At 42.9% G+C, this 24,940-nt stretch overlaps 1 protein-coding gene across 3 annotated transcripts in view; it reads right to left on the bottom strand.

Annotated features, from left to right (window-relative positions):
- The window catches only part of RALBP1 (ralA binding protein 1), a 104,248-nt gene that overhangs the window by 46,661 nt on the left and 32,647 nt on the right, over nt 1-24,940 (bottom strand). For all 3 annotated transcript variants that reach the window (XM_073631348.1, XM_073631349.1, XM_073631350.1), the window contains one exon: nt 699-1,001. In XM_073631348.1, the coding sequence (XP_073487449.1) occupies nt 699-942 (244 nt within the window). In that variant the 5' untranslated portion in view covers nt 943-1,001. The remainder of the gene's footprint in view (nt 1-698; nt 1,002-24,940) is intronic.

Here is a 24,940-nt window from a genome sequence, read left to right on the forward strand (position 1 = left end):
AGCATTGCACCCACGATCAGCAGATCACGGGTGCCATGCAGGACTCCTACAGACTGTCGGTGTAAGCTGTCTGCCAGTACATTGTACGGGCAGTTCATTTCACACTGACAAGAAGAATCAATGAACTACCACAGCGCTCAACAGTGCCATGGTAGTTCATTGAGAACTACAAGCCGACAGCCGCAAGGGCTGTCCGTACTGGTAGCTCACTGACTTACAGGGATCTGTGAAACAATGACAACAGGTACAGGGAAAAGATCCCCAAGCCTGCTGTCAAGGGGAGTTTGGGGATCGGGAACATGCAACTTGTTCCCAAAGGTGAACTTATCCTTTAAGCTCATCGCTGAATGAAACACATTAGAGGGCAGAGGTTTGGGGTTCTTGCCTTTTGCACAAGACAGAGAAGTACATTAACATATCAGATTTTATATGCAGCACCAATTTTCCCCTTTTTTTCTACAGTGTTTTTATGCTGAGCAGAAGATACAACTGCTTGGGAAAACAGCACCTTCAAATAGAAGTGGACACATTATCTGCAGAGGAGCAATGGACTACTTGGTTTTAAAGCCTGGCAGAGGGTCTAGCCCTTTTTCACTCTGTCCACAATTTGACTTGGTGCAGAAATATATTGGACCCTCCCATACATATGTCCTGCAGTGGTCATGGTGATAAGAAGATAAAGATATATTAGAACTCACTTCTTTTCTCCTTCTTCTTAAACTTTCCTTTCTTCTTGCCATGATCTTTCTCATCATCAGAGACTATGTCAGGAGGCTCATGGAGGTTATCATGGGGAGGAGAAGGTTCTCCAGTGCGATATAGACCCGGGAATTTAGTAGGACTAATTTCTTCAGAGCTAGGTGTACGGGCCAATCCCCCACTATGCTCTGCCCTGCGATGTTCGCTGGGGCTACTGGTGGGGGGCAGAAAGCACTCAGTCATTCTGCTGATGACAGCCTACTGCAGGAACTGTGAAGGTCTCTGTTACCTGTCCATGGCACCTAAAAAGAAATAAAAACAACATGTCAGAAAAACATTTGTTAGATTTTTCTTCTATAAAAATTTCTTTAACCCCAGCCACTTAGGTCGAAAACTGAACGTTCTGTCGATGGAAAAAATAAAATGGCGCATACGATTGTGCCATAGTTTGTTTCGTTTTTCTAAACAAAATCTAGCATGTTGGATCAGGCACTTTCGACTGCATGAAAATCTCGTGCTGCAGCTGGCACCCTAATGCGAAAAAACGAATGACCAAGAACCTTTGTTTGGTTTTCGACTCGTCCATGGCCGGCCTTAGAGGGCTCACTTTGTTTACTGTACACTGGTATTACTGGTTACTACATTTTGAGTACTTGTACAGTCAGATAACACCCACTTACAAACAGCTCTTGGGTTACCTCTGAAGCAAATTTCCGCTGCTTTTTATTAGTTTTCAGAAGCTGTCTTTTTAATGAAAAATTACATATTTATCATATTTTGGATGACTCCCCAATACCCATCACATGGAAATGCAGATCACAAGCTGACAAAGGCTGGAGATCTCAGAGTTGTGAGTATCAATTTGTAAAAAACCTTTCCAACAGTGATTCCTCTATAGCAGCAGTCCCCAGCAGTGTGTGGAAGAGGGGGAGGGAGCCGGAGCATGGAGTGTATAAAGGCAGCAGCAGGATCCAGGGGGAGGGGGGCAGAGAGCTGGAGCATTGTGTGAATAAAGCAGCATTGTGATCCAGGGGGAGGGGGGCTGAGAGCCGCAGCATTGTGTGTATAAGGCAGCAGTGTGATCGGGGGGGGGGGGCAGAGAGCCGCAGCATTGTGTGTATAAGGAAGCAGTGTGATCCAGGGGGAGGGGGCAGAGAGCCGCAGCATTGTGTGTATAAGGCAGCAGTGTGATCCGGGGGAGGGGGACAGAGACCTGCAGCATTGTGTGTATAAGGCAGCAGTGTGATCCAGGGGGAGGGGGGCAGAGAGCTGGAGCATTGTGTGAATAAGACAGCAGTGTGATCCAGGGGGGAGGGGGCAGAGAGCCGGAGCATTGTGTGAATAAGACGGCAGTTTGATCCAGGGGGGAGGGGGCAGAGAGCCGGAGCATTGTGTGTATAAGGCAGTGTGATCCACAGGAAGGGTGGCAGAGAGCCGGAGCATTGTGTGTATAAGGCATGTAAAAATTAGTGGTCCGCGGGATTCAAAATGGTAAATTTTGTGGTCCGTGAGGTCTAAAAGGTTGGTGACCACTGATCTATAGTCACATGCAATTACAACCTGGATCCCAGTGAGCTCATTTCCCCACCTGAAATCTCGAGTAGTGATGAAAATTGCATGAAGACTACTTGCTTTTATGCAGGGGACTGACAGAACACAACTGGTAGAGAAAGAAATAGGATGTTAACCGCCTTCACACCATTGCACTGAAACTACACTAAATTGCTTGCTCACAGCACTCCAAAACCGCAGGGAAAATAGTTTCCATTATACTCTATGACATTCTTCATGTTGGTGTATTGTGTTGGGTTTTCTGCTTGACATGAATAGTCAATGGCAACGTACTGAAAAAGCAATAGAAATATGCATTTAAATGAGCTATCATATGTTCATGTTTTCATATATTTACAGGGAGGGAAAAAACAAACAAAGTAAACACATGCAAACCTGGTCTTGTAAAATTTACCGCACTACATCAAAACAGATCTAATGATGGTATGGATTACTAAAGCGCTGCTATGTGTGTTGAATAAATACGTGTTATAAACAAACAGAGCAGCTGCACAATTTAAAAGTGATATTTACACTATAATGAATGAATAATTGAAGAATGGTGCGCTTATTCCAACATAGTATCAATCAATAAAGAATATATAAACGTGACATAACAAATAATGAAAAATTGTTGAAGTCCCATATGCAAAAAAAAGGATTTTTTCATCATACTTACCTGTAAAATCCTTTTCTTTGAGTACATCATGGGACACAGAGTTAGGCTAATATTCATTACCTACCGGGTTATACACCATCTCTAGGTAAATGGACACTTTTTGACAGTCTTAGACAGGAAGTGATCCCCCTTCCATACAGGAAGTACATCAGTTTTGTAGCAAGCACTGAATCCTCAAAAAAAACAGGGGAGGGATCTCTGTGTCCCATGATGTACTTAAAAAAAGGATTTTACATGTAAGCATGACAAAAAAATTCCTATTTTCTTTTTCATACATCATGGGACACAAAGTCAGGCTAATATTCATTACCTGCTGGGATGTCTCAGAGCAATAGCCTTGAGGGGAGGGAAGACACCATGTCAAACAATAGCCTTATACGGCAGCCCGCAGTACACTGCGGCCAAAAGCCGAATCCTCGGCTGCTCGAACATCCACTTGATAACATTTTGTGAATGTATGCACTGAAGTCCAGGAAGCAGCCTTACAAATCTAAGCCACAGATATCTGATGGCAAAAAGCCCAGGAGGTTCCTACACCCCTGGTAGAATGAGCTCTCACCCTAAAGGGAGGAGCTTTACGTTTCAGACTATAGGCCTGAATAACCAATTGAAAGACCCAATTGGCAATGGAAGCTGCCTGCCCCTTCTTGGGTCCTTCTGGCAAAAGGAGTCTGGTCCTCAGATCTCTGCAGAACTAAAAACAAATAAACCTTGACTGCTCGGACAACGTCCAAGGAATGCAGTCGTCTCTCTTCCGCCGAACGAGGCTGAGAGAAAAAAGAAGGCAAAATAATATCCTGATTTAAATGAAAGGCTGACACCACTTTTGTCAAAAAAGATGGAACAGGTCGTAACATGACCCTGTCGTGGTGAAGGATCAAGTATGGTTCCCTGCACGAAAGGGCCATCAACTCCGACACCCTTCTAGCCGAGGTGATGGCCATCAGGAAGGCTAGCTTGTGTAACAGCAGGTCTAATGGAATTTCCTTGATAGGCTCAAATGGTTGTTTCTGTAACATAGACAGCACCAAGTTCAAATCCCAAGGACACATAGGTGAACTAATGGGGGGAAAGCAAACGAGTTGCCCTCTGCATAAAGGTTTAGACCAGCAAAAGGGAGGCTAAAGGCCTTTGGAAGAATACTGACAGGGCTGGAATGTGACCTCCGATTGTACTCAAAGCCAATCTGATTTCCATAGCTGACTGTAGAAAAGAGAGAATTCTCCCAATCACGTGTTTCCGAGGATGCCATTTTCTGGCTTCACACCACGCAATATAAGTCTTCCAGACCTTATGATAGATTATCCTAGTGACAGCTTTTCTAGCATTCACTAGGGTAGGCACCACTGGTCCCAAGATGCCATGGTCCTTCAACACCCTGGCTTCAATAGCCATATTGTTAAATTTAGAGACTGTAGAGTGGGGTGAAATATAGGACAGTAGATCGGGGCAGCGCAGAAGCGTCCATGGCCTGTCTATTGCCAATCTCACAATCTCCAGGGACCAGGCATTCTGGGCCAGGCTGGTGCCACCAGAAGACTGGAACCCCCTCTCTTCGAATCCTGCGCAACAAATGTGGAAGGAGAGAGATCAGGAGGAAAGCATAAACCAGGGGTTGCTGGCTCCATGGAACTACCAAAGCATCCCTTGTTCGGGACACAAATTCCTGTAGCTTGTTGTTGAACCTAGATGCCAAAGGTCAGCCTCTGGCCATCCCCAACGCTGGCAAATTTCCTGGAACACCCCTGGGTGTAGGGACCATTCTTCCGGGAAGATCTGCTGGCGGCTGAGATAATCTGCCTTCCAGTTCTCTACACCCAGAATATGGACAGCCAATAGAATAGGCACATGTCCCTCCGCCCAGGCTAGTATGTGGTTCACCTCCTTCAGAGCTGAACAACTCCTGGTACCACCTTGGTGGTTTATATAGGCCACTGCAGTGGCACTGTCGGACTGAACCCTGATAGGGCAGTCCTGAAGCTCAACCGTATAGGACCGTAGGGCGAGACGTACTGCCCGTAACTCCAGGACGTTGATGGGCAGGATCTGTTCTGTCCTTGACCATTTCCCCTGAGCTGTGAGCCCCTCTAGGGTCACTCCCCAGCCTGAGAGACTGGCATATGTGGTCAGTACTCTCCAAGTTACCGGGAGGAAGGATCTTCCCTTTCGCATGTTCTGATCCTGCAACCACCAGTTCAGGATTAAGCACGTCCGAGGAGATAAGAACACTGGATAATCCAGGGCTTGTCCTCTCCTGTTCCAAGCCAACAAGATGTCCTAAATAAATACTTCAGACTCTGATCTGGTCTCAAGACTGACTTTTCAGTATTTATTACCCAGCCTATGCTTTCCAAATACTGCACTGTGCAGGTTATGCTCTGTTCTAGAGCCTGTAGTGAGTGATCTCTGGGCAGGAGGTCATCCAGATACCCGAGCACCAAGATCCCTTGGGTCCTTAAAAAACCCAGTACTGGTGCTAGGACCTTTGTGAACACCCGGGTAGCTGACGCAAGCCCGATGGGTAGAGCTACAAACTGAAAATGAAGTTCCTGGGGGAGGCGGGACCGGAAGTGAATGTCGGAGTGAGATGGTGAGGTGAGGTGAGGAGTGTGTCTGTCCACCCCGCTTCCACCGCAGAATGAAGGAATGCCTTCCTCTGTGTAAATGAGAGATGCAAGCCGTGTAGAAGCCTGAATCCCTGCAGCCCCTGTGTTTACCTGCCGCCCGTGCTCCGCACTCTGGGACTCTCCCCCGGCCTCCGTTTGTAGGAGCCGAGGCTACACCGTGCGCCGTGCCCTTCCTTGTCCAGCGGGAGCTTCCGGGTGTCCTCGGTGCTACGAGGCTGAGCGGCGATGAGACAGTGACAAGCGGAGCAAGCAAGCAACGAGATAAGTTAAGATCTCGCGAGAACACACGGGAACACGCTCGAGTAGAGCTGTATCACTGGATCTAAACGCTAAACACCGACGCCGATAACAAGTGGAGAACCCAGTGTGGAAACCTGCAGAAAAAGGTCAGGGGAGTGGAGGCACTACACCCCCCCCCTGTAACAACGATCCAGCGGGAGATAAAGGACTCTTGGGTGAGTGTACAGGTTCATATATGTACCTTGCCGTGTGCCTTGATGAACTGCTTAAAATGTTCCCGTGTGCTGTAATGAACTGCTTAGCATGTTCCCGATGAAAGTATATTGAAAGTGTACTGACCAAAGCCTCCAAAATCTATATATAGCTTCTCTATATAGCCTCTGCTGCTGGAAGAAGTTTAAGTACGTCAGTTTATATATATGAGATACATTTGGGATTCACTGGGACTCACTGGTGTATTGAAAGTATATTGACCAAAGCTCTCCAAACCTACATATAGCCCCTATATATAGCCTCTACTGCTGGAAGAAGTTTAAGTACGTCAGTTTATATACGAGATACATTTGGGACTCACTGGGACTCACTGGTGTTATATGAAAATATAGCGGTACATTACAACATTCTGGCTTGCTATACGGCAGAGACTAATGTTAAGATTAAACATTAGGGCTCTAATTGCCGATACGGTGAATCCTACCAAGAGTGTTCTGGCGCACTGGTCACTTCCCACTATTTATGCTAACTGAGGATTAGGGTCTCCTTTTGTTTGGCTTCTAGCCTTCTTATGGTGAGATTATAGCAGTATAAATAATATTATTCGGTAGAGGCTAGAGCAACTAGGCATGTCTACAAGAAGGAAGGGTGACGAGCATGCAAATGTGGAACCAATGGGCTCCCAGTCTTTGCGTTCAGCCAAAGAAAAAGACAAGGAAAAAGGTGGAGGGTCCTCGGTAGCAGGGGCAACGGCAGCCGCGGTTGCGGCAACCGCAAAACTGGAGAGACTGGTGAATATAACAGACCATACACCAACGAAAGGTGGGCAGCAGACACAAAACAAAACAACAGCAGATAGGAAGAGTCTGGGCCAGATGAATACGCTCCCAAATAATACTACAATAAAGAATCCTTCAAATAAAGGTGCGAGCATGGCGGGGAGAATAACCGAAATAAACAGCACCCAGAAACAAACAATGGAGGATGAGCCATCTCTTAAGGAAATCCTTACAGCAGTCAACTCCTGCAAACATTCCTTGAGTAATATGGAGGAGCAGATGAAAGTTTTGAGAGAAGAACTATCCCATGTAAGCCAAGATCTCAAGAAAATGGCAGAAAGAGTGACAGAAGCAGAAGGAAGAATAAGCCTGCTGGAAGATGATTTAAAGCCAATGAAACAAGAGTTAAAAGTACAGAAAGATCAGATAAAAAGATTAATGGAAAAATTTGATGAAATGGAAAATAGACTCAGGAGAGACAATGTGAGGATAGTTGGGTTCCCAGAGAAGAGCGAGGGACTAGACCCGGCCGGCTTTGTAGAAAAATGGTTAATTGAGACGTTTGGGGTAGAAACATTTTCACAGCAGTTCTCCGTTGAGAGAGCACATAGGGTTCCATTTAGATCCCCTGCCCAGGGTAGCCCCCCAAGAGCCCTGTTATTGAAGTTCTTAAATTATAAGGACAAGGTGACCCTTCTGCGAAGGGCTAGGGAAAAGGGGAACATATATTATAATGGAGCCAAGATATCAATGTACCCAGACTTCTCACCCGAATTGCAGAAGCGTAGGATGGAATTTCTGGGCATCAAACGCAGCCTCCAAATGTATGACATCACTTACGCTCTCCTTTACCCTGCTAGGCTTCGGGTTAATGCATTGGGGGGCAGTCAGATATTTGAATCCCCAGAGAGAGCGCGGGCATGGTTGGAAGAAAAGAAAGGGCAGCTTTTACTGAAATAAAAAGGAGCCACAAATGTATAAATATAAATATAAATATAAATGAGGAAGAAAGAATATAGTAGATATAATTTATAAGAGTGGGGTGGGGGGACTCACAGGGTTGTGAATAAATAGGATAGGTTTTTGTATGGGTGTGGGATGGAGGGTGGGGAGAGGGGGTGGGGGGAGGGAGGGAGGACAGGGGGTAAGAGGGGTAGGGGTAGGGGAATGGGTGACGGTCATTAAAAAAGCCTACAAGGGGGACCCAGAGTGGTGGGGGGGGGGGAGGGGAGGGATGGGGGAGGAAGGTAGTGGAGGGTAACGATTATAATAAGGAAACACAAAAAGGTCACGTTTGCACTTTAAAAAGAAAAAGAATTATATTTTTTCCTAAAGCCACACTGAATGCACTTGCAATTATGAATAGTTATGGTAAATATGTATAGTATGTGTAGTATGTATAAGTTTTCAAAACTTGAAGTCACTAAAATAAAAAGGCGGTGGGATGGGGGAAAGCCCCCCTTTTCAGTAGAAATAAGCACTTTAGGTAGTTGGGAAGGTAATGCGTTAGAGATAGGATTCGGTGGAGGGGAGGTAGGTCTCCTTGTTCTTTTCTTTTCTTTCAGTACTTTTTTTTCCCCTCCTTCCTGCCAGCGGCTGTCCCGCCCGCTTTTACTACAGTCTTTTCCTTTCCACTAAATTCTCCTGCCCACAAATACAAGTAATAAATTATGGTCCTGAATATTAGTTCATGGAATGTTAGAGGGTTGGGTTCCCCTATTAAACGAGCAGCAGTAAAGGACGGTTTAGATACACTCAAAGTCGAAATTGCCTGCCTGCAAGAGACACACCTGACAAAAGATTCCAAAAATAACTTATGGAAAAAGAGATACCAACATCAATTCCACTCTACATATACCTCCTATTCCAGAGGAGCTTCAATTTTGATTGGTAGTGGGGTAGCGTTCACTTGCAGACAGTGCAAGATAGACGATGAGGGACGATACGTGTTTCTACATTGTGTAATAGAGAATCTGGAATGTATACTGGTCAATTTATATATCCCACCCCCGTTTAAATTAGATACTTTGTATAATTTGATGGAATTTATAACTGAAAAGGCTGAATTACCTGTTTTAGTTGTCGGGGATTTCAACATGGTTCTGGATAATAAAATAGATAGATTCCCCGGGGGGAAACAGCGCCAGAGAAGGCAGGAAAACCGTTTGAAACATTTTCTACAAGAAGCAGGGTTACTTGATATGTGGAGAATAAGGAACCCGAAGGTACAGCAGTTTTCGTGCTACTCGAGCTCCAGTGCTTCACTGTCAAGGATAGACTTAGCTCTAGGTAATGGTCTGGCATTGCAAGCAATAAATAATATAACCTATCACCCTAGAGGGGTATCGGACCATTCCCCACTCACAATCTCGATAAATCCGAGTAATAAGAAAGCTAATAGAATATGGAAGTTGAATCCAGCATGGTTGGAAATAATAGAGAACCAGGAAGGGGTGATAGCAGAACTGAAAGAATTTATAAAGCTTAACTCGGGTACTACATCGAGAGGGGTGGTGTGGGACACACTGAAGGCATATTTAAGGGGTTTACTTATACAGAAAGTGTCAAAAATTAAAAAAACGTCCCGGGACTGGGAGGAGCGGTTTAAGAGGGAATTAATTGTTGCGGAAAAAGAATATATAAACGAACCTTCCCTTGAAAAACAGAGAGTGTGGGAAAATAAACAAAAAAGATACCAAGACATAATAATTAGGAAAGTAGAAAATAAAAGGATATTCCAGAACCAAGTCATGCATGGGGAAGGGGAAAAAGTAGGGAAGATTCTGGCCCGTATAGTTAGGTCCGGCTCCCCCCCATCCGTGGTCCCGGTTATTAAGACCTTGACAGGTGAGACAACATCTCGGTTGGAAACGATTACGGAGACGTTTGAAGAATATTATAAGAGGTTATATAAATCTAGTGGGACCAGGGATGGGGGGGAAATGGACAAATTTTTTCAAAATATTGAGATACCAACACTGGGAGAGGTGGATGTTGAGGAATTAGAAAGACCAATCACTATAGAAGAGATTAAAACAGCAGTGTCAGAAATGGCTAACCATAAATCACCAGGTCCCGACGGCCTCCCAGTTGAGATTTATAAACAGTATGGGGAGGTATTATTTCAGGAACTGTTGGAAGTCTTCAACTGGGCAAAAGAGCAAGGGAGGTTACCCACTTCAATGACAGAAGCCACAATAATAGTGTTACACAAAGAGGGGAAAGATCCCCTGGACCCTGGGTCATATAGACCTATATCATTGCTCTGTGCAGACGTCAAAATCTTAGCAAAAATTTTGGCCACTAGAGTTAAGAAAGTGATCCATAAAATAGTCCACCCAGACCAGACAGGATTTATACCCCATCGAACAACTAGCATGAACATTAGGAGAGTTTTTCTAAACTTACAGATCCCCACGGAAAACAGAGGCTCGAGAGCAATGCTTCTGTTAGATGTGGTAAAAGCATTCGACAGCGTAGAATGGGAATATGTCTGGAGAGCACTAAAGGAATGTGGGTTTGGTTCCTCATTCATAAATTGGGTTAAAGTATTGTATAATGAACCGAACGCAAAAGTCAAAGTCAATAACAATTATTCAACTGGGTTTAAGTTAGAGAGGGGATCAAGGCAGGGGTGCCCCCTGTCCCCCATGATTTTCGCCCTAGCCATGGAGCCATTAGCTATAACAGTAAGGCAGGATAGGAAGATAGTGGGGTTTCAGAGGGAGGATGGTGAAGAGTGGATCGCACTGTACGCGGACGATGTCCTCATATTTATGGGAGACACAGAGGGATCTCTGAATCAAGTAATGGACATATTCTCAAGATTTGGGAAGATCTCGGGATTGTCCATAAATTGGGGAAAATCAGTTCTATTACCATTGGATTCAGATAGTACAGATGCCCCCTCAAATGACAACAGGTTAGGAACAACAACACTAACAAAATATCTAGGTATCAAGATCACCAAGGACCCAGAGAGCTACTTAGATAATAATCTAGCCCCGCTATTAAAGAAATTTAAAGATAAGGTCGAAATATGGAAGGATCTCCCGCTATCAGTAGCGGGGAGGTGCAATTTAATTAAAATGTTATGGCTTCCCCAATTGTTGTACATAATGCAGAACTCCCCAGTATGGATAAGCAGGAGATGGTTTGATAAAATAGAAACAATATTTAGAGCCCTTATATGGAAAGGAGGAACCCCTAGGATAAGATTGCAGACCCTTCAATTACCCACACGGGAAGGGGGAATGGCAGTCCCACACCTACGCAGCTATTTCTTGGCAGCCCAGATGCAGTATATGGGAGGAGATAGCAAGGAGAAGTTGATTATTAAGGGAGCCCCCCATAAGACCGTAATAGAAACTCTGGAAGCAGACTCCTTTATATACAATACCCCTACGGTCAAATTAATAAAAAAAGTTTGGAGAACCGTTAAAACGCTGTTGAGAATAAATGATTGGATTAAACACACCCCCCTGTGGAACAATAAGAATCTACAAGAACTGCAAGAAATAGGAACAATTAAAATCTGGGAAAAGAGAGGTATTGAGAAACTAGTTCAGCTATACAACCAGTCTATACTAAAATCCTTCGCTACTTTAAAAGAAGAATTTGGTATACCAGATAGCTCATTATATAATTACATACAAGTTAAACATGCCCTTAAGGCACAGTTTGGGGACCGGGGTCCCTCCTGGAACGAGTCTGCCGTGCTTCAGAAACTGGGAAACCAAGAGGGCCATGGGGGGACCATAACTGAAATATACCCACACATATGTAAAAACAGCATAGAGGCCCCAGAAAAACTTAAAAGTAGAGGAAAATGGGAGAGGGAGTTGGGCGCATTTTCAGATGGGCAGTGGAGGGAGATATTAGCAGGAGGGCATCGGGTATCGATCTCCCCAGCCCAAAGGATCTCACATCTAATGGTACTCCATAGGACATATTATACTCCCAAAAGGTTATTTGAGGTTGGGAGGAGAACGGATGCCAACTGCCCTAGATGCCAGCACGAAGGGGACTTGCTGCATATGTTATGGAAATGCCCGAAATTATTCAGGTACTGGTCAGAGATTATAGAAACTCTTAATAAAGTTCTCTCCCTAGAACTTAAAATGGATCCGAAACTATGTATTTTGGGGGTAGGAGAGGATTTGGTCATTGGAACCTATAAAATCACAATAGTCCAGAGATGCCTTTTTCAGGCGAGGAAGTTAATAGCTCAAAGATGGCAGGCAAAAACTCCCCCACAGAAAAACGACTGGTGTAAAACAGTGACTGAAACAATGTGGAAGGAAAAGGCAGTGTATATAAAAAGGGGGAACTTAAAAACATTTAAAAAACTTTGGAGTCCATGGCTGGAGGAAGTGGGATATTTGCTATAGTAGAACAAGGAGTTAATTCCCGTATGATATAGGAATGCAAAACGTGTTGTAAGATGAGGGGGGGAGGGCGGAGGGGGGGGGTTGGGGGGAGGGAGTAAGGGAAGGGGGTAAGGTTATATGGAATAATAAAGCTCGTTCTGGTACGGGATCCTTTTTAATATACACTCAAGAGTAGAGGTTTGAAATAGGAATGTATTATTGTATTAATATATGTACTGAGTTGTATTTTGTATAAGCATAAATAAAAATGATTGAATTTAAAAAGAAAATGAAGTTCCTCTACTGCAAATCGCAGTAACCTCTGATGAGGCTAAAAGAGGAGTACATATTAAATGTACGTCCATCTGGAGCGAGGCTACTGAGCGGACAGACTCCATCTGAAAATACTGGATTAGTAGATACTGGTTCAGGGATCTTAGATCCAAAATGGGCCTTGTGTCCCAGTTTGGTTTTTGAACCATAAACAGATTTGAATAAAACCTCAAGCTCCTTTCGAATACAGGAACCTGTACAATCACTCCTTGACGCACTAAATGATGTAGTGCCTGTAACTAAGTTTTTTTGGGGGGGATCCGAGGGAACACTGGATCTTAGAAACCTCTGAGGGGGAACCCCCTTAACTCCAGCTTGTAACCAAGGGTTATAATCGAGGTCACCCACTCGTCCTAAACCACTGTTCTCCAAATGTCTGCAAAGTGCAGCAGACTTCCCCCCACCCGATAGAGTGGGGGTGTCCCCTCAAAAGGAGGGCTAGGTGCCAGGTTTAGAAGAGCTTTGGACCCTGGCCTTGCCTCTGACTCTAGCTCCCTGTTGGTGGCGGAACTGCCTTGGCACCGAGACAACTGAGCAAGCAGTCCCTGAGGTTTTAAACGAGGGACACCTGGTGCTTCTCTTTACAGGAAGTAGAGAGCTCTACCCTCCGGGCTCTTCCCTTCAGAAATCTTTTAGCTATATTCGTCCAAATCACCAGACAAACGTTCCCCATGAAAGGGGAAACCTCCCAATAACTTCAGCTCGGCTGACCAGTTCTTAAGCCACAAAAGTCTGCGCATATGTACAGACAAAAGTGCCAAACAAGAAACCTGCTGTATTGAATCCTTTAAGGCAGGGATATGCAATTAGCAGACCTCCAGCTGTTGCAAAACTACAAGTCCCATCATGCTTCTGCCTCTGGATGTCATGGTTGTGGCTGTCAGAGTCTTGCTATGCCTCATGGGACTTGTAGTTCTGCAACAGCTGGAGGTCCGCTAATTGCATATGCCTGCTTTAAGGCATCAACAGCAAAACACAGCACTCGAGGAATAATGGTCTTATTTTCAGCAAGATCATCCTCCTGGTTAGGCCTGTCAGGCCGTCTGACCTGATACTTTACGGACTGGCAGATACCAATTGCTGCAATAGCTGGCTGAATAGCTGAATTGGCCAAAGAAAAGGAAGCCTTTAATAATGACTTCAGTTTCTTGTCAACAGGGTCTTTCAAGCCCTGTGCATTATCCACCGGACAAATTAAGTTCTTGTTTAAGGAAGAGACTGCTGCATCTATGGCTGGCATACTCCACTTCTGAATGAACTTTTCATCCATTGGATATAAAAGGGAAAACCTCTTAGGAGGAACAAAAATCCTGTCAGGATGTTCCCAATCAGCATACACCGCCTGTTCCAACAGTGGGTGTAAGGGGAAAGCCTGTGCGGCCTGAAAAGGCCTCAGGGATTCCAAAGAGGACCAGGGGGGCTCAGTAACCTCTGCAAGAGGCAACTTAAAGGCAGAACGAACTATCTCGGTAAGAGTCTGGATCAAAAGCCTCTGCGACTAAGAGGCAGACACCAACTGGATATCTTCTTGTCCAGTGGGACTTTGCATATGGGACTTTGTTCAACAATTTTTCATTATTTGTTATGTCACGTTTATATATACTTGATTGATACTATGTTGGAATAAGCACACTGTTCTTCAATTATTCAGATCTTCTAATGAGTTGGTATCACAAAGCCCTACGGTGAAGACATGCACAGGTCACCTTCAATATACACTAAGGCTGGGTTCACACTGCCATACGGAGCAGCTCTCAGCAAGGGTCTGGTTTACCATTTCCGGTCCGATTTCAGTCCGAGTTTTTGGCTGAATTGAGACATGAAATGGACCAGAAGACGCACAGGACTCCTGTGCAATTCAAACTGGAGCCGCTCCGGAGATGTGTGAACCGGCTCCATAGATAGCTGGTCACAATCTTCTGACATGCAAATTGGATGCGGGGAAAACCCACATCCAATTCACAATAGTGTGAACCCAGCCTAAAGCCAGCCATAGATGGATCAAAATTTGGATGGTTCAGCAGAAATCTGCCTAATTTCAATCAGTCTATAAAAAGGCTGGTTGTGCTGAAGTCAAGCTATCAATCGACTTCAGTGCAACCAGCCTGTTGGATTTTTTCATGCGATCACTGCTGGAAGCTAAAGCCACCAGCAGTGATCATTGCATTCTGATGGCGGGAAAACCTCTCGCTGCCATACAATAATCGAGCGATTTTCTTTCCTTCATCCCGTGATTGAAGAAAAGAAAATTGCATAAATTTATGTCCAGCCTAAAACCTTTACAATTGGAGGAACAAAGCACAGTGTTGTTCATCTCCTCTAATCTCATCTTTTGTTTTTAGTATACTACAATACAGAAGATCTACTAAGGACATACGCCTCTTCAGGTTCTTAACTAACAGTATAATGCGTGTTCCCCTGGTTTGTAGATAACGGTTAAACATTTTCATCCTATTGTACAGTATGTTGTATAGTTCTACGAAAACATGACACATTGAACAGAACATGAAAAATTGTAACCCAGTTCAGTACAAATGTCAGAATATATTGGCTGTGTGACAAGTCAGAATATATTGGCTGTGTGACAAGTCAGAATATATTGGCTGTGTGACAAGGACCGTTTTTAAAAAACGCATTTGTATTTCAAAGTGTCCTTGAAAAATAAAATAAAATGCTTGCATCAATAGCTCTGGCATTTAGAATCAGCTAAACGTGACCATACTGTTTGTGCCAATTAAAAAGCGAACAGGAACTCTGAATACGATCTGCAGATAATGAAAAGGTCATTTTGCATGGCTGTCAAATTTCGACATGTAGCAGTATCCATGCAGCTGCTGCGTATGCATCCACTTCCATAGGCTGCCTGGACGCAGCTCAGGGCGGATGCAGACACCAAAAGCCTTCTGCAAGCAGACTAGGTGCCAGCACCCGTTTGAATGAGGCCAGCATCAAAAGCGTTATACTAACAAAGGGATGATAATAATTAGTTTGATCTAGCCCAGCAGACTCAGAATTACTAAATTCCTTGACTCTCTCAGAGGTCAGTTACTGGCTTGAAACAGGTGAATGCCTAAACTCAACCTAAGAAGAATTCATCATAAATAAGCTAGGGTTCTGCACAGAAATCTATTATGTTCTGTTCTTACGTGACTTTGACCCCGTTGGATCTTCCTAAATTATTTATACCCCATTTTTTACAAAAGGTTGGAGAAATCAGGATGAAAGGAGCACAGACCATTAGCCTCATGACATTATAAAACCCGCAAGTGCAATCATCTGCAGTGTCTTACAATAGAGCCAGAGCTCATGCATACATCTCAGGATTTACAAGGAGACCTTTGTACTACATAGCTGCTAAGCAGTATTAAAAGACTTAAAATCTAAAACCTTTTTTTTCTGGTTCAAGCTTAGTTATAGCAATGTCTTATCAGAAATTACTTTTACCCAAGACAATACAAAAGAATAAAAAAAAAAAAAAAAAAAAAAAGAAACTTCCAGTGTATTCTGGGGCATCATTGTATTGTAAATTACACAGGGGAGGTAGACAGGCAGCATGGTGATCTCTATATAAGAAAAGAGATTATAGATCCCCAAGAACACCGTATACAGGGACACTAGCGGCATTTTGAAAATCACAGCTTTATTAGAACAAAATTGCAGTAAATATTAAAGCTGTGATTTTCATAATAAAGCTAGTGTCCCTGGGGATCTATAATCCTTTTTCTTATATGCTGCTCTTCCCTTAAGGGACCACACCTTGTATATTATGTGAAGGTGTGATGGTACACAAAGCTGGAGGAAACTTTAACCAATTGCGCATCCTCCATTTAGGTTAACCATGGTAATGCGGTGGTGATTTTTTATTTTTTGAATTATAGTGTTCTCAGCATGTTGATCCCTATGGCTGACACACGCACAGATATTATACACATGATCCAAAGGTTGTCCAACCATCGGCAGCAACCCAAACATAGGCAAACTCAGTCTCCTCTTGCATTTACATATGTTGGGGGGCCATCAAATTAGCAGAGTATTTTAAATGCCAGTTATGTGCAGTCTAAGAGCTAGATTCAGCTACTGCCCTCTCCCTGCACATAGGTTGTAATTAGGGATGAGCTTCGAGTTTGAGTCGAACTCGTGTTCGACTCGAACATGGGCTGTTCGCAAGTTCGCCGAACAATTTGGGGTGTTCGCGGCAAATTCGATTGCCGCGGAACACCCTTTAAAAGTCTATGGGAGAAATCAAAAGTGCTAATTTTAAAGGCTTATATGGTATTGTCATAAAAAGTGTTTGGGGACCCGGGTCCTGCCCCAGGGGACATGAATCAATGCAAAAAAAAGTTTTAAAAAACGGCTGTTTTTTCGGGAGCAGTGATTTTAATAATGCTTAAAGTGAAACAATAAAAGTGTAATATCCCTTTAAATTTCGTAGCTGGGGGGGTGTCTATAGTATGCCTGTAAAGGGGCGCATGTTTCCCGTGTTTAGAACAACCTGACAGCAAAATGACATTTCAAAGGAAAAAAAAAAAAAGTCTTTTAAAACTACTCGCGGCTATTAATGTATTGCCGGTCCGACAATACACATAGAAGTTCATTGATTAAAACGGCATGGGAATTCCCCACAGGGGAACACTGAACCAAAATTCAAAAAAAAAAAAAAAATTGACGTGGGGGGTCCCCCTAAATTCCATACCAGGCCCTTCAGGTCTGATATGGATATTAAGGGGAACCCCGCGCCAAAATTCAAAAAAAAAAAAAAACCGGCGTGGGGTCCCCCCAAAAATCCATACCAGACCCTTATCCGAGCACGCAACCTGGCAGGCCACAGGAAAAGAGGGGGGGACGAGAGAGCGCCCCCCACCCCTCCTGAACCGTACCAGGCCAAGACAAGAAGATGAAGAGAAGAAGATGAAGAGAAGAGCGGGAGTCTCCCTCCATGCCATGGATGCGGAGCGGCCCGAGAAGAAGGGAAGAAGACGCCGTGGAGGAGATGCTGGATGAGAACACCGGAGGAAGAACCAAAAGAACCAGAAGATGAAGGAAGATAGAAGATAGAAGAAAGAAGAAAGAAGAAGCATTTAAATAAAGGAATTGTCAAAAACTGTCTCTTGGCATTTTTAACATTTTTGACAGTTTTTTAGTGAAATGGTAGGGGTACTTTTGTATCCTTACCATTTCACACAGGGGGGAGGGCCGGGATCTGGGGGTCCCCTTGTTAAAGGGGGCTTCCAGATTCCAATAAGCCCCCCACCCGCAGACCCCCACAACCACCGGCCAGGGCTGTGGGGATGAGGCCCTTGTCCTCATCAACATGGGGACAAGGTGTTTTGGGGGGCTACCCCAAAGCACCCTCCCAATGTTGAGGGCATGTGGCCTGGTACAGTTCAGGAGGGGGGGCGCTCTCTCGTCCCCCCCTCTTTTCCTGCGGCCTGCCAGATTGCGTGCTCGGATAAAGGGTCTAGTATGGATTTTTGGGGGGACCCCACGCCGTTTTTTTTTTTAATTTTGGTAATTTTTTTGTACTACTGCTGAACTTTGGCAACAAATGTACTGTTCATAAAAAAGTTTAATAAACGTAACCCTTAAAAAAAAAAAAAAAAAAAAGTGCTTCCTGGTACACATGTGGATCATAGAGCACTGTACCAAGTTAGATCAGAGGCCAGGCTATTGAAGCATTACAACTGAATTGCAGGAATTATGTGTACTGCATACATTGGTCCAGTTTTCCACAACATAAGCCAGGCCATACATTATACATTTTTTTAGTTTTTGAAAAAAAGTGCCAATCAAATGTGTGGATGGGGGAGTCTTCCCGCTTTGCTGTTGTATTCTGCCACTGGGGAGCCTTTCCCACCGTCAGAATACAATGACCAGTGTTGCTGGCTATAGCTGATAGCACTGATCAGGTGAAAAAAAACCTGACAGGGCGACTGTACAGAAGTTGATCGAGAGATTGAATTCTGTACAACCAGCCTGCCCATAGACGGATTGAAATTCAGCAAGTCTCTACTGAAGCAGACAAATTTCGATCCATCTATGGCCAGCTCAGGTATGCATATCTCACACCCAAGGGGCCACTACACAAACTGACAATCACTGTAGTAGTCAATGCTACTACTGTGATAAATGCGATCTTCTAGTTTCTATGCAAGCAGATTTCCCTCAGCAAACTGACCACATGTCATCACTCACTCATAGAGCACTTTGTATTTTTTTTTTCAACAAAAAAAAAAGCTGTTCCCTGATTGGGTAAGGTGATGATCGTGACATCACCTCCACTTCTCTCCAACTTGTCCAATCAAAGAAATTATGACAATATAAGATGTAAGTGATTTCAGCTTGGGTGCGGACTGTCTATACATCTCCTCCATTCATTTGGAATGGGCTCAAATCGCACAACAAAAGGAATTGTTTTCGGGTTTCAGGAGCATTTGCACGAGTACTCGTACCAATACTTGGTAGTTGTGTTTCGTATATAGGCGTTTTTAATGGAGATACATTTTTTGACCATTTGCAATGCACAAATCTAACACTTAGATTAGAGGAAGGAGTGATGGGTGACGGAGCGGGGATCGGCCGAGGGACGGGTCGCTGCAGGCAGGTGAGACATACTCCAGCTTCCATACTCCCTGGGTCCGCCGTGGCCGTGTGTTGAGATTTCGCTTTGTATCCTGTTCAGTGTGCCGTGCTGTTTTCCATACTACTGTGAAGTGTTTTGCCTACCAGTTTTATTTGAATGCGAGTTCATTTGACGCAGTTTTAGTGTGAATAAATTGATCTTTTTAACGATACTACACTATTGGAGCATTTCTTTTATCTCATATATGAATTCACGATTATGAGGAGGAAAGCCAGTGTGTAGCAGTGGAGATCTGGAACGCATGCTAACCCCTCTGAGAGTGGGTTGAGGCTCTGTTCGGCCAAACACGAGAGTGGGAGGCCTTAATAGCTGGTGAGTTTGAATTTCAGAAGGGAGTGGAATCACGTCACTGAGGTGTGGTGAAATTTGCGGATCACAGCAGAACGATTTTGAGGACATCTGCACTTTCTTCTTGGAGTGGTGTTTTCTTGTCACACATTATCATCACTGTTTTTGTGGACTATTTTTGGATTTTTTTTATTTCACTTTGGACTTTATTTATTATATTATTTTATTTTTATTTTTCATATACAATTTTATTTTTAGTCTTTTATATATATTTTTCAAGTGATTATATATTGTAGGAACTATTTGTATTTTTTAACGTGGTGTATGGTAATATATATTCATCACATATTAGTTGGAATATTGGGGGGCATTTATTTTGTTGTACACACGGGAGTGTTCTATTCATTTACTAATACTTTGTGTTATAAGAGTGAGTGCTAAGTTATGATTCATCACCTTTGAGATTCAGCACATCTCTAACTCACCCCAAGGTACTAAGAACGGTGGGGTTTCAAGTAAATTTTTTTTTTCCATCATTGTTATAGTTAGCGCCGCTATCCATCTGCACCATTGGAGGGTGGATTCTGTTTATAAATGCAAAAAAGCGCTTCTAAACGCAAATGTGGCTAAACGCAGCATGTAAACGCGGCATTTATGGCACAATGGACATTTTTAACCGACAGTTACTAGCTGTCTAGTTTCATCGTTCAGTAGAGGTTTTAAAACGTCCCATGTACATGAAGCCTTACAGCTAACAAAAAAAATTGTTTTCACCAAAATATCAGACAAGCAGCTCATAAAACAAGAAAATCTTTCCTGATTTGTTTGAGGTGTGGTCTGACATGTGCAACAAGTATTATTAGAGGCTGGCTATTGGAAGAGAGGTTAAAGAATACGTCAACCCAAAATTTCATATTCCTGATACGTGTCTGTGGTACCATGTACTTGTATTTCTTCCTTTGTGTCCCCCTGTTTCCTATTAAAAACTAAGCAGGAAAACACACCGTGGTTAGTTCTCTGGCTATGATGGGAACTCAGTGTGATCTCCTCCAATGATCAGATTTGTCCTGCCACCCCCCTTGCACAGACATTCACTGGGAAGATCAGTGCACTGTTGCTTCTCTGCCCCCAGCTCTTATGCACCTAAGAGAAGGAACAGAAGGGAATGTGATCACTTAAAAAAAAAAAAAAAAAAAGTATTTCTAATGTTTTTTTATATCTATACACAAATGTTTTGTCTTTCATTTCTATTTTAAACTGAATGGGTGGTTTTACAAGTTGATCATTTAAAATCACTTAACTTTCACACACCAGCAGAAGACCCCCATTCACTACCTTGTTATATAATTGTATAGTTATATTTAAAGTATATATCCACCTTTGCTGCAAAATTTGAGGACCCCCCACTATATTATTTTGTAGGTTCATATTTATATACCTAAAAAAAACAAAAATTGAAGAAACTAGAGCAAATCACTCAAATTATGGAAATGTAGCGCTCGCAAATGTTATTAAACATGTGTGACTAAGGCCCCTTTCACACGTGCGCATCCATGTTGATCCGACCCGTGAACGTCCGCTTTCTCAGCGGGGATCGCTCCGTTGATCCCCGCTGAGCCGGTGGATGACAAGGCGGTCCCTGCACACTGTGCAGGGACGGCCCTGTCAGATCTCCGCTCTCCCCTATGGGGGATCGGATGAACACGGACTGTCTGTCCGTGTTCATCCGATCCGCTCTGCAGACGGATAGAAAAATAGGATTTTCTTCCATCTTCAGAATCGAACAATAGCGGGGCCGGATGATATCAGGTGTTAGCGGATGTTCATCCGCTGACAATGGCTGTCCCATAGGGATGCATGTATGTCCGTATTTTATCTGAAAACGGATGGATGAAATACGGACATACGGTCCGCACATGTGAAAGGGGCCTAAGTGTGGATGAGTGCAGATGTGAATATACAAAGCAAAAAACATAAAGTCCAAATAAATGTGCTGAATGTTCTGATCCGCAATGGAAAAAACTTTTGAAGTGCAATGGACCACAGACGCTACAGGACTTTTCAGGTGCAGAAACGCCACCCCCACATGTGTCCCCATTCACCAAATGGCGATGACCCCCAGCTTTGCAGTCTGGGGGTCACTTCAGGCTTATGTGATGGTATTGTGTACATAGGATCAAGGGATTTCTTGTTGGAATTTCTCATCAGAATTACCAGGCACCAAAAAAAGGATAAAAAAAATGGAACTGATAGTGAAAAGTACCATTTGAGCAGGGATTTATTCCATATACAAATAGGTACTTACAAAATAAGTTGATAAAGTTGATAAAAAACAGGCATGTAAAGGGATTAAAGATGGATCCGGACACTGCTCACGGCGTGCGTTTCAGAAACCAGGAAGTACGTTTCAAGGAGCAGGAAATTACATCAGTGCCACCGGAAAAACGTTGATATGTTTTGCCAACCTACAGGCCGTTATCAAAGACCTAATTCCCGGCCCACTTGACCGTCTTAAATAGAGGAAAGGAGGAAACATCCCCCACACAGAGGACTAATCACCATCAACATGGGAACCATGCTGATGATGAAATGAAAAAAGGTCACTCCCACAGGCAGAGCACAGCCGCTGGGAGAGACCAAAAAAGTGCAAATAGCAATCTGCAAAAACGAAAAACTAATATTGAAAATGAAATAAAAATAAAAATATAAAAAAATAAATAAAAATTGAAATAAAAATAAATATAAAAATAAAAAATGGAAAATTTATAAAAATTGAAATGAAAAGAAAAATGAAAGATACAATGGATAAAAAGCACTATATTGTTCTAAAAATTCGACAGGAAACAGTTTAGATCCAATTCAATGTTTAACCCTTGGGGGCTCATCGTTTTTAAACGATGGATCCACTGGGTCTCATTACAAGAAATAGCTCGCTTGAGGTTACCTCCTCTCCAATGCCCCTCAACTCTGTCAATGCCACAGAAGGTGAGGCTATTGGGGTCCCTACCGTGAACTAGTTTGAAATGACTGGATAGACTGTGGTGTTTGTAACCTTTTTTTAACCCTATTAAAATGGTCACGTAATCTCACGCTCAATGCTCTGGTAGTCCTACCTGCGTATTGTAACCCACATGGGCAGGACAATAAATAGGTCACGTGGGTGGTGCCACATGTAATAAATGTTTTAATTTTAAAGGATTGACCAGTGGAATGTGCTCTGTAAACTCATTTGTTTTCCTCAACTTGTGTTTAGATGTCCTACATATAACACATCTCCCACAACTGAAAAAACTCACCTGGTCCAAAAAAGTGCATAACTTTTTCGGGGGGGGGGGGGGGGGGGGGGGTTGGGGTCAACAACATTGGGTGCCAGCTTGAGTCGTAGCGTAGAAGGCTTGGTGTACATGAACTGTGGTCTACTGGGTAAAACACTGGCTAAATTGTCATCTTTCAATAGAAGATGCCAATGCTTACGAACAATATGTTCCACTTGTTTATATTGGCGTGTATAAACAAGTGGACCCCAGTAGCCTCACCTTCTGTGGCATTGACAGGGTTGAGGGGCATTGGAAAGGAGGTAACCTCAAGCAAGCTATTTTTCATAATGAGACCCAGTGGATCCATCGTTTAAAAACAATAAGCCCCCCAGGGTTAAACACTGAGTTAGATCTGAACTGTTTACTGTCGAATTTTTAGAACAATATATTGCTTTTTATCCATTGTATCTTTCTTTCTTTTCATTTCAATTTTTATTCATTTTTCATTTTTATTTCTTTTTATTTCTTTTTTATTTTTTTTATTATTTATTTTTTTTATTTTTATTTCATTTTCAATATTAGTTTTTTCTTTTATATTTTCATTTTTTGGCTTGTATATTAATTTTATTTAGCATGTAAATGTATGTGCGTTGATGGTGATTAGTCCTCTGTGTGGGGGATGTTTCATCCTTTCCTCTATTTAAGACGGTCAAGTGGGCCTGGAATTAGGTCTTTGATAATGCCCTGTAGGTTGGCGAAACATGTCAACATATTTCCGGTGGCAATGACATAATTTCCTGCTCCTTGGAACGCACTTCCTGGTTTCTGAAACGCACGCCATGAGCAGTGTCCGGATCCATCTTTAATCCCTTTACATGCCTGTTTTTATCAACTATCTTATAAGTACCCATTTGTATATGGAATGAATCCTTTCCCAAACGGTACTTTTCACTATTAGTTCCATTTTTTTATCCTTTTTTGGTGCCTGGTAATTCTGCTGAGGAATTCCAACAAGAAATCCTTTGATCTGATGTGCACAACACCACTCCTGAGCTTCTCTGGATACCATCGCATAAGTCTGAAATGACCCCCAGACTGCAAAGCTGGGGGTCATCGCCATTTGGTGAGTGGGGACACATGTGGGGGTGGCGTTTCTGCACCTGAAAAGTCCTGTAGCGTCTGTGGTCCATTGCATTTCAAAAGTTTTTTCCATTGCGGATCAGAACATTCACCACATTTATTTGGACTTTATTTTTATGTTTTTTGCTTTGTATCTGCACTCATCCACACTTAGTCACACGTTTAATAACATTTGCGAGCGCCACATTTCCATAATTTTACATTTCTAGTGAGAAGCAGTTTGTGTGTGGCAGCTGTTTTAGTTTTTTTTTTTTCACTGTTTTTTCACCATTCAGTGCGAGTTTAAATTTTTATTATTCACTAGAGCAAATCACTCCCAATTAACAAAAGAGGTTTGGGCCCCCTTTGTTAATTAGGTTCAGGACCTAATTTGTTTTCTCAGCTTAGAAGAAAGGTGCAGGCTTCATGCCTTCCCCACTCTTTGTTAATCCCCTCCTTGGGAGCTTCTTGTGTTGTATTTCCTGCCAGTCATAGTTCTGAGGACTACAGAACCCCACACCCATCTATGTTATACAGAAGAGGAAAGGGGGAGGTTTTACTAGTCCTGTCCTGTTTGTTGTCCTGATACAGTAGGGTGCTGCTAATTTCAGGCTATCGGATTCCTGGTAGCTAAGTTTTATATTATTGTTGCTTTGGTATACATGCAATCAATGAACATGATGTAGCACATCGTATTTTCTTCTGAAAGGCAGCAGTTAATTCAGGAATTTTTACAGGCAACAGGCTCCAAATACAAAAACGTCTTGTGTTTTGGAAATAAAATTGCTGCTACATAGCTACTAAGATGTTATCTGTGTTCAGAGTACACCTTTGAAGTCTGACCAAAAAAGATGTGGATGTATTTACCACAAATATTTTCTTTTTAGCTGCGATAGCAGATAATGACAGAGTCAGGGCAGTTATTGTTCTAACATGTAGTAAAGTAATACACATGAAGAAAACACAACGCAGTATGTAAAAATAACATTAAACATGACAGCTAAGAATGATGTACATCAGTTCTGACAAGTTCAAAAAACAATGGGAATCACCATCTTGCAAAGTGTATATTCTTCTATAAATATATATTTGGTTTTACCAGTACAGAGTTATGAACATTACAGAAAATAAATAAAAAGAGAGAAG

This window comes from Aquarana catesbeiana, linkage group LG05 (genome assembly GCF_042186555.1).
Source record: "Aquarana catesbeiana isolate 2022-GZ linkage group LG05, ASM4218655v1, whole genome shotgun sequence".
NCBI classification, from domain to species: Eukaryota; Metazoa; Chordata; class Amphibia; order Anura; family Ranidae; genus Aquarana; species Aquarana catesbeiana.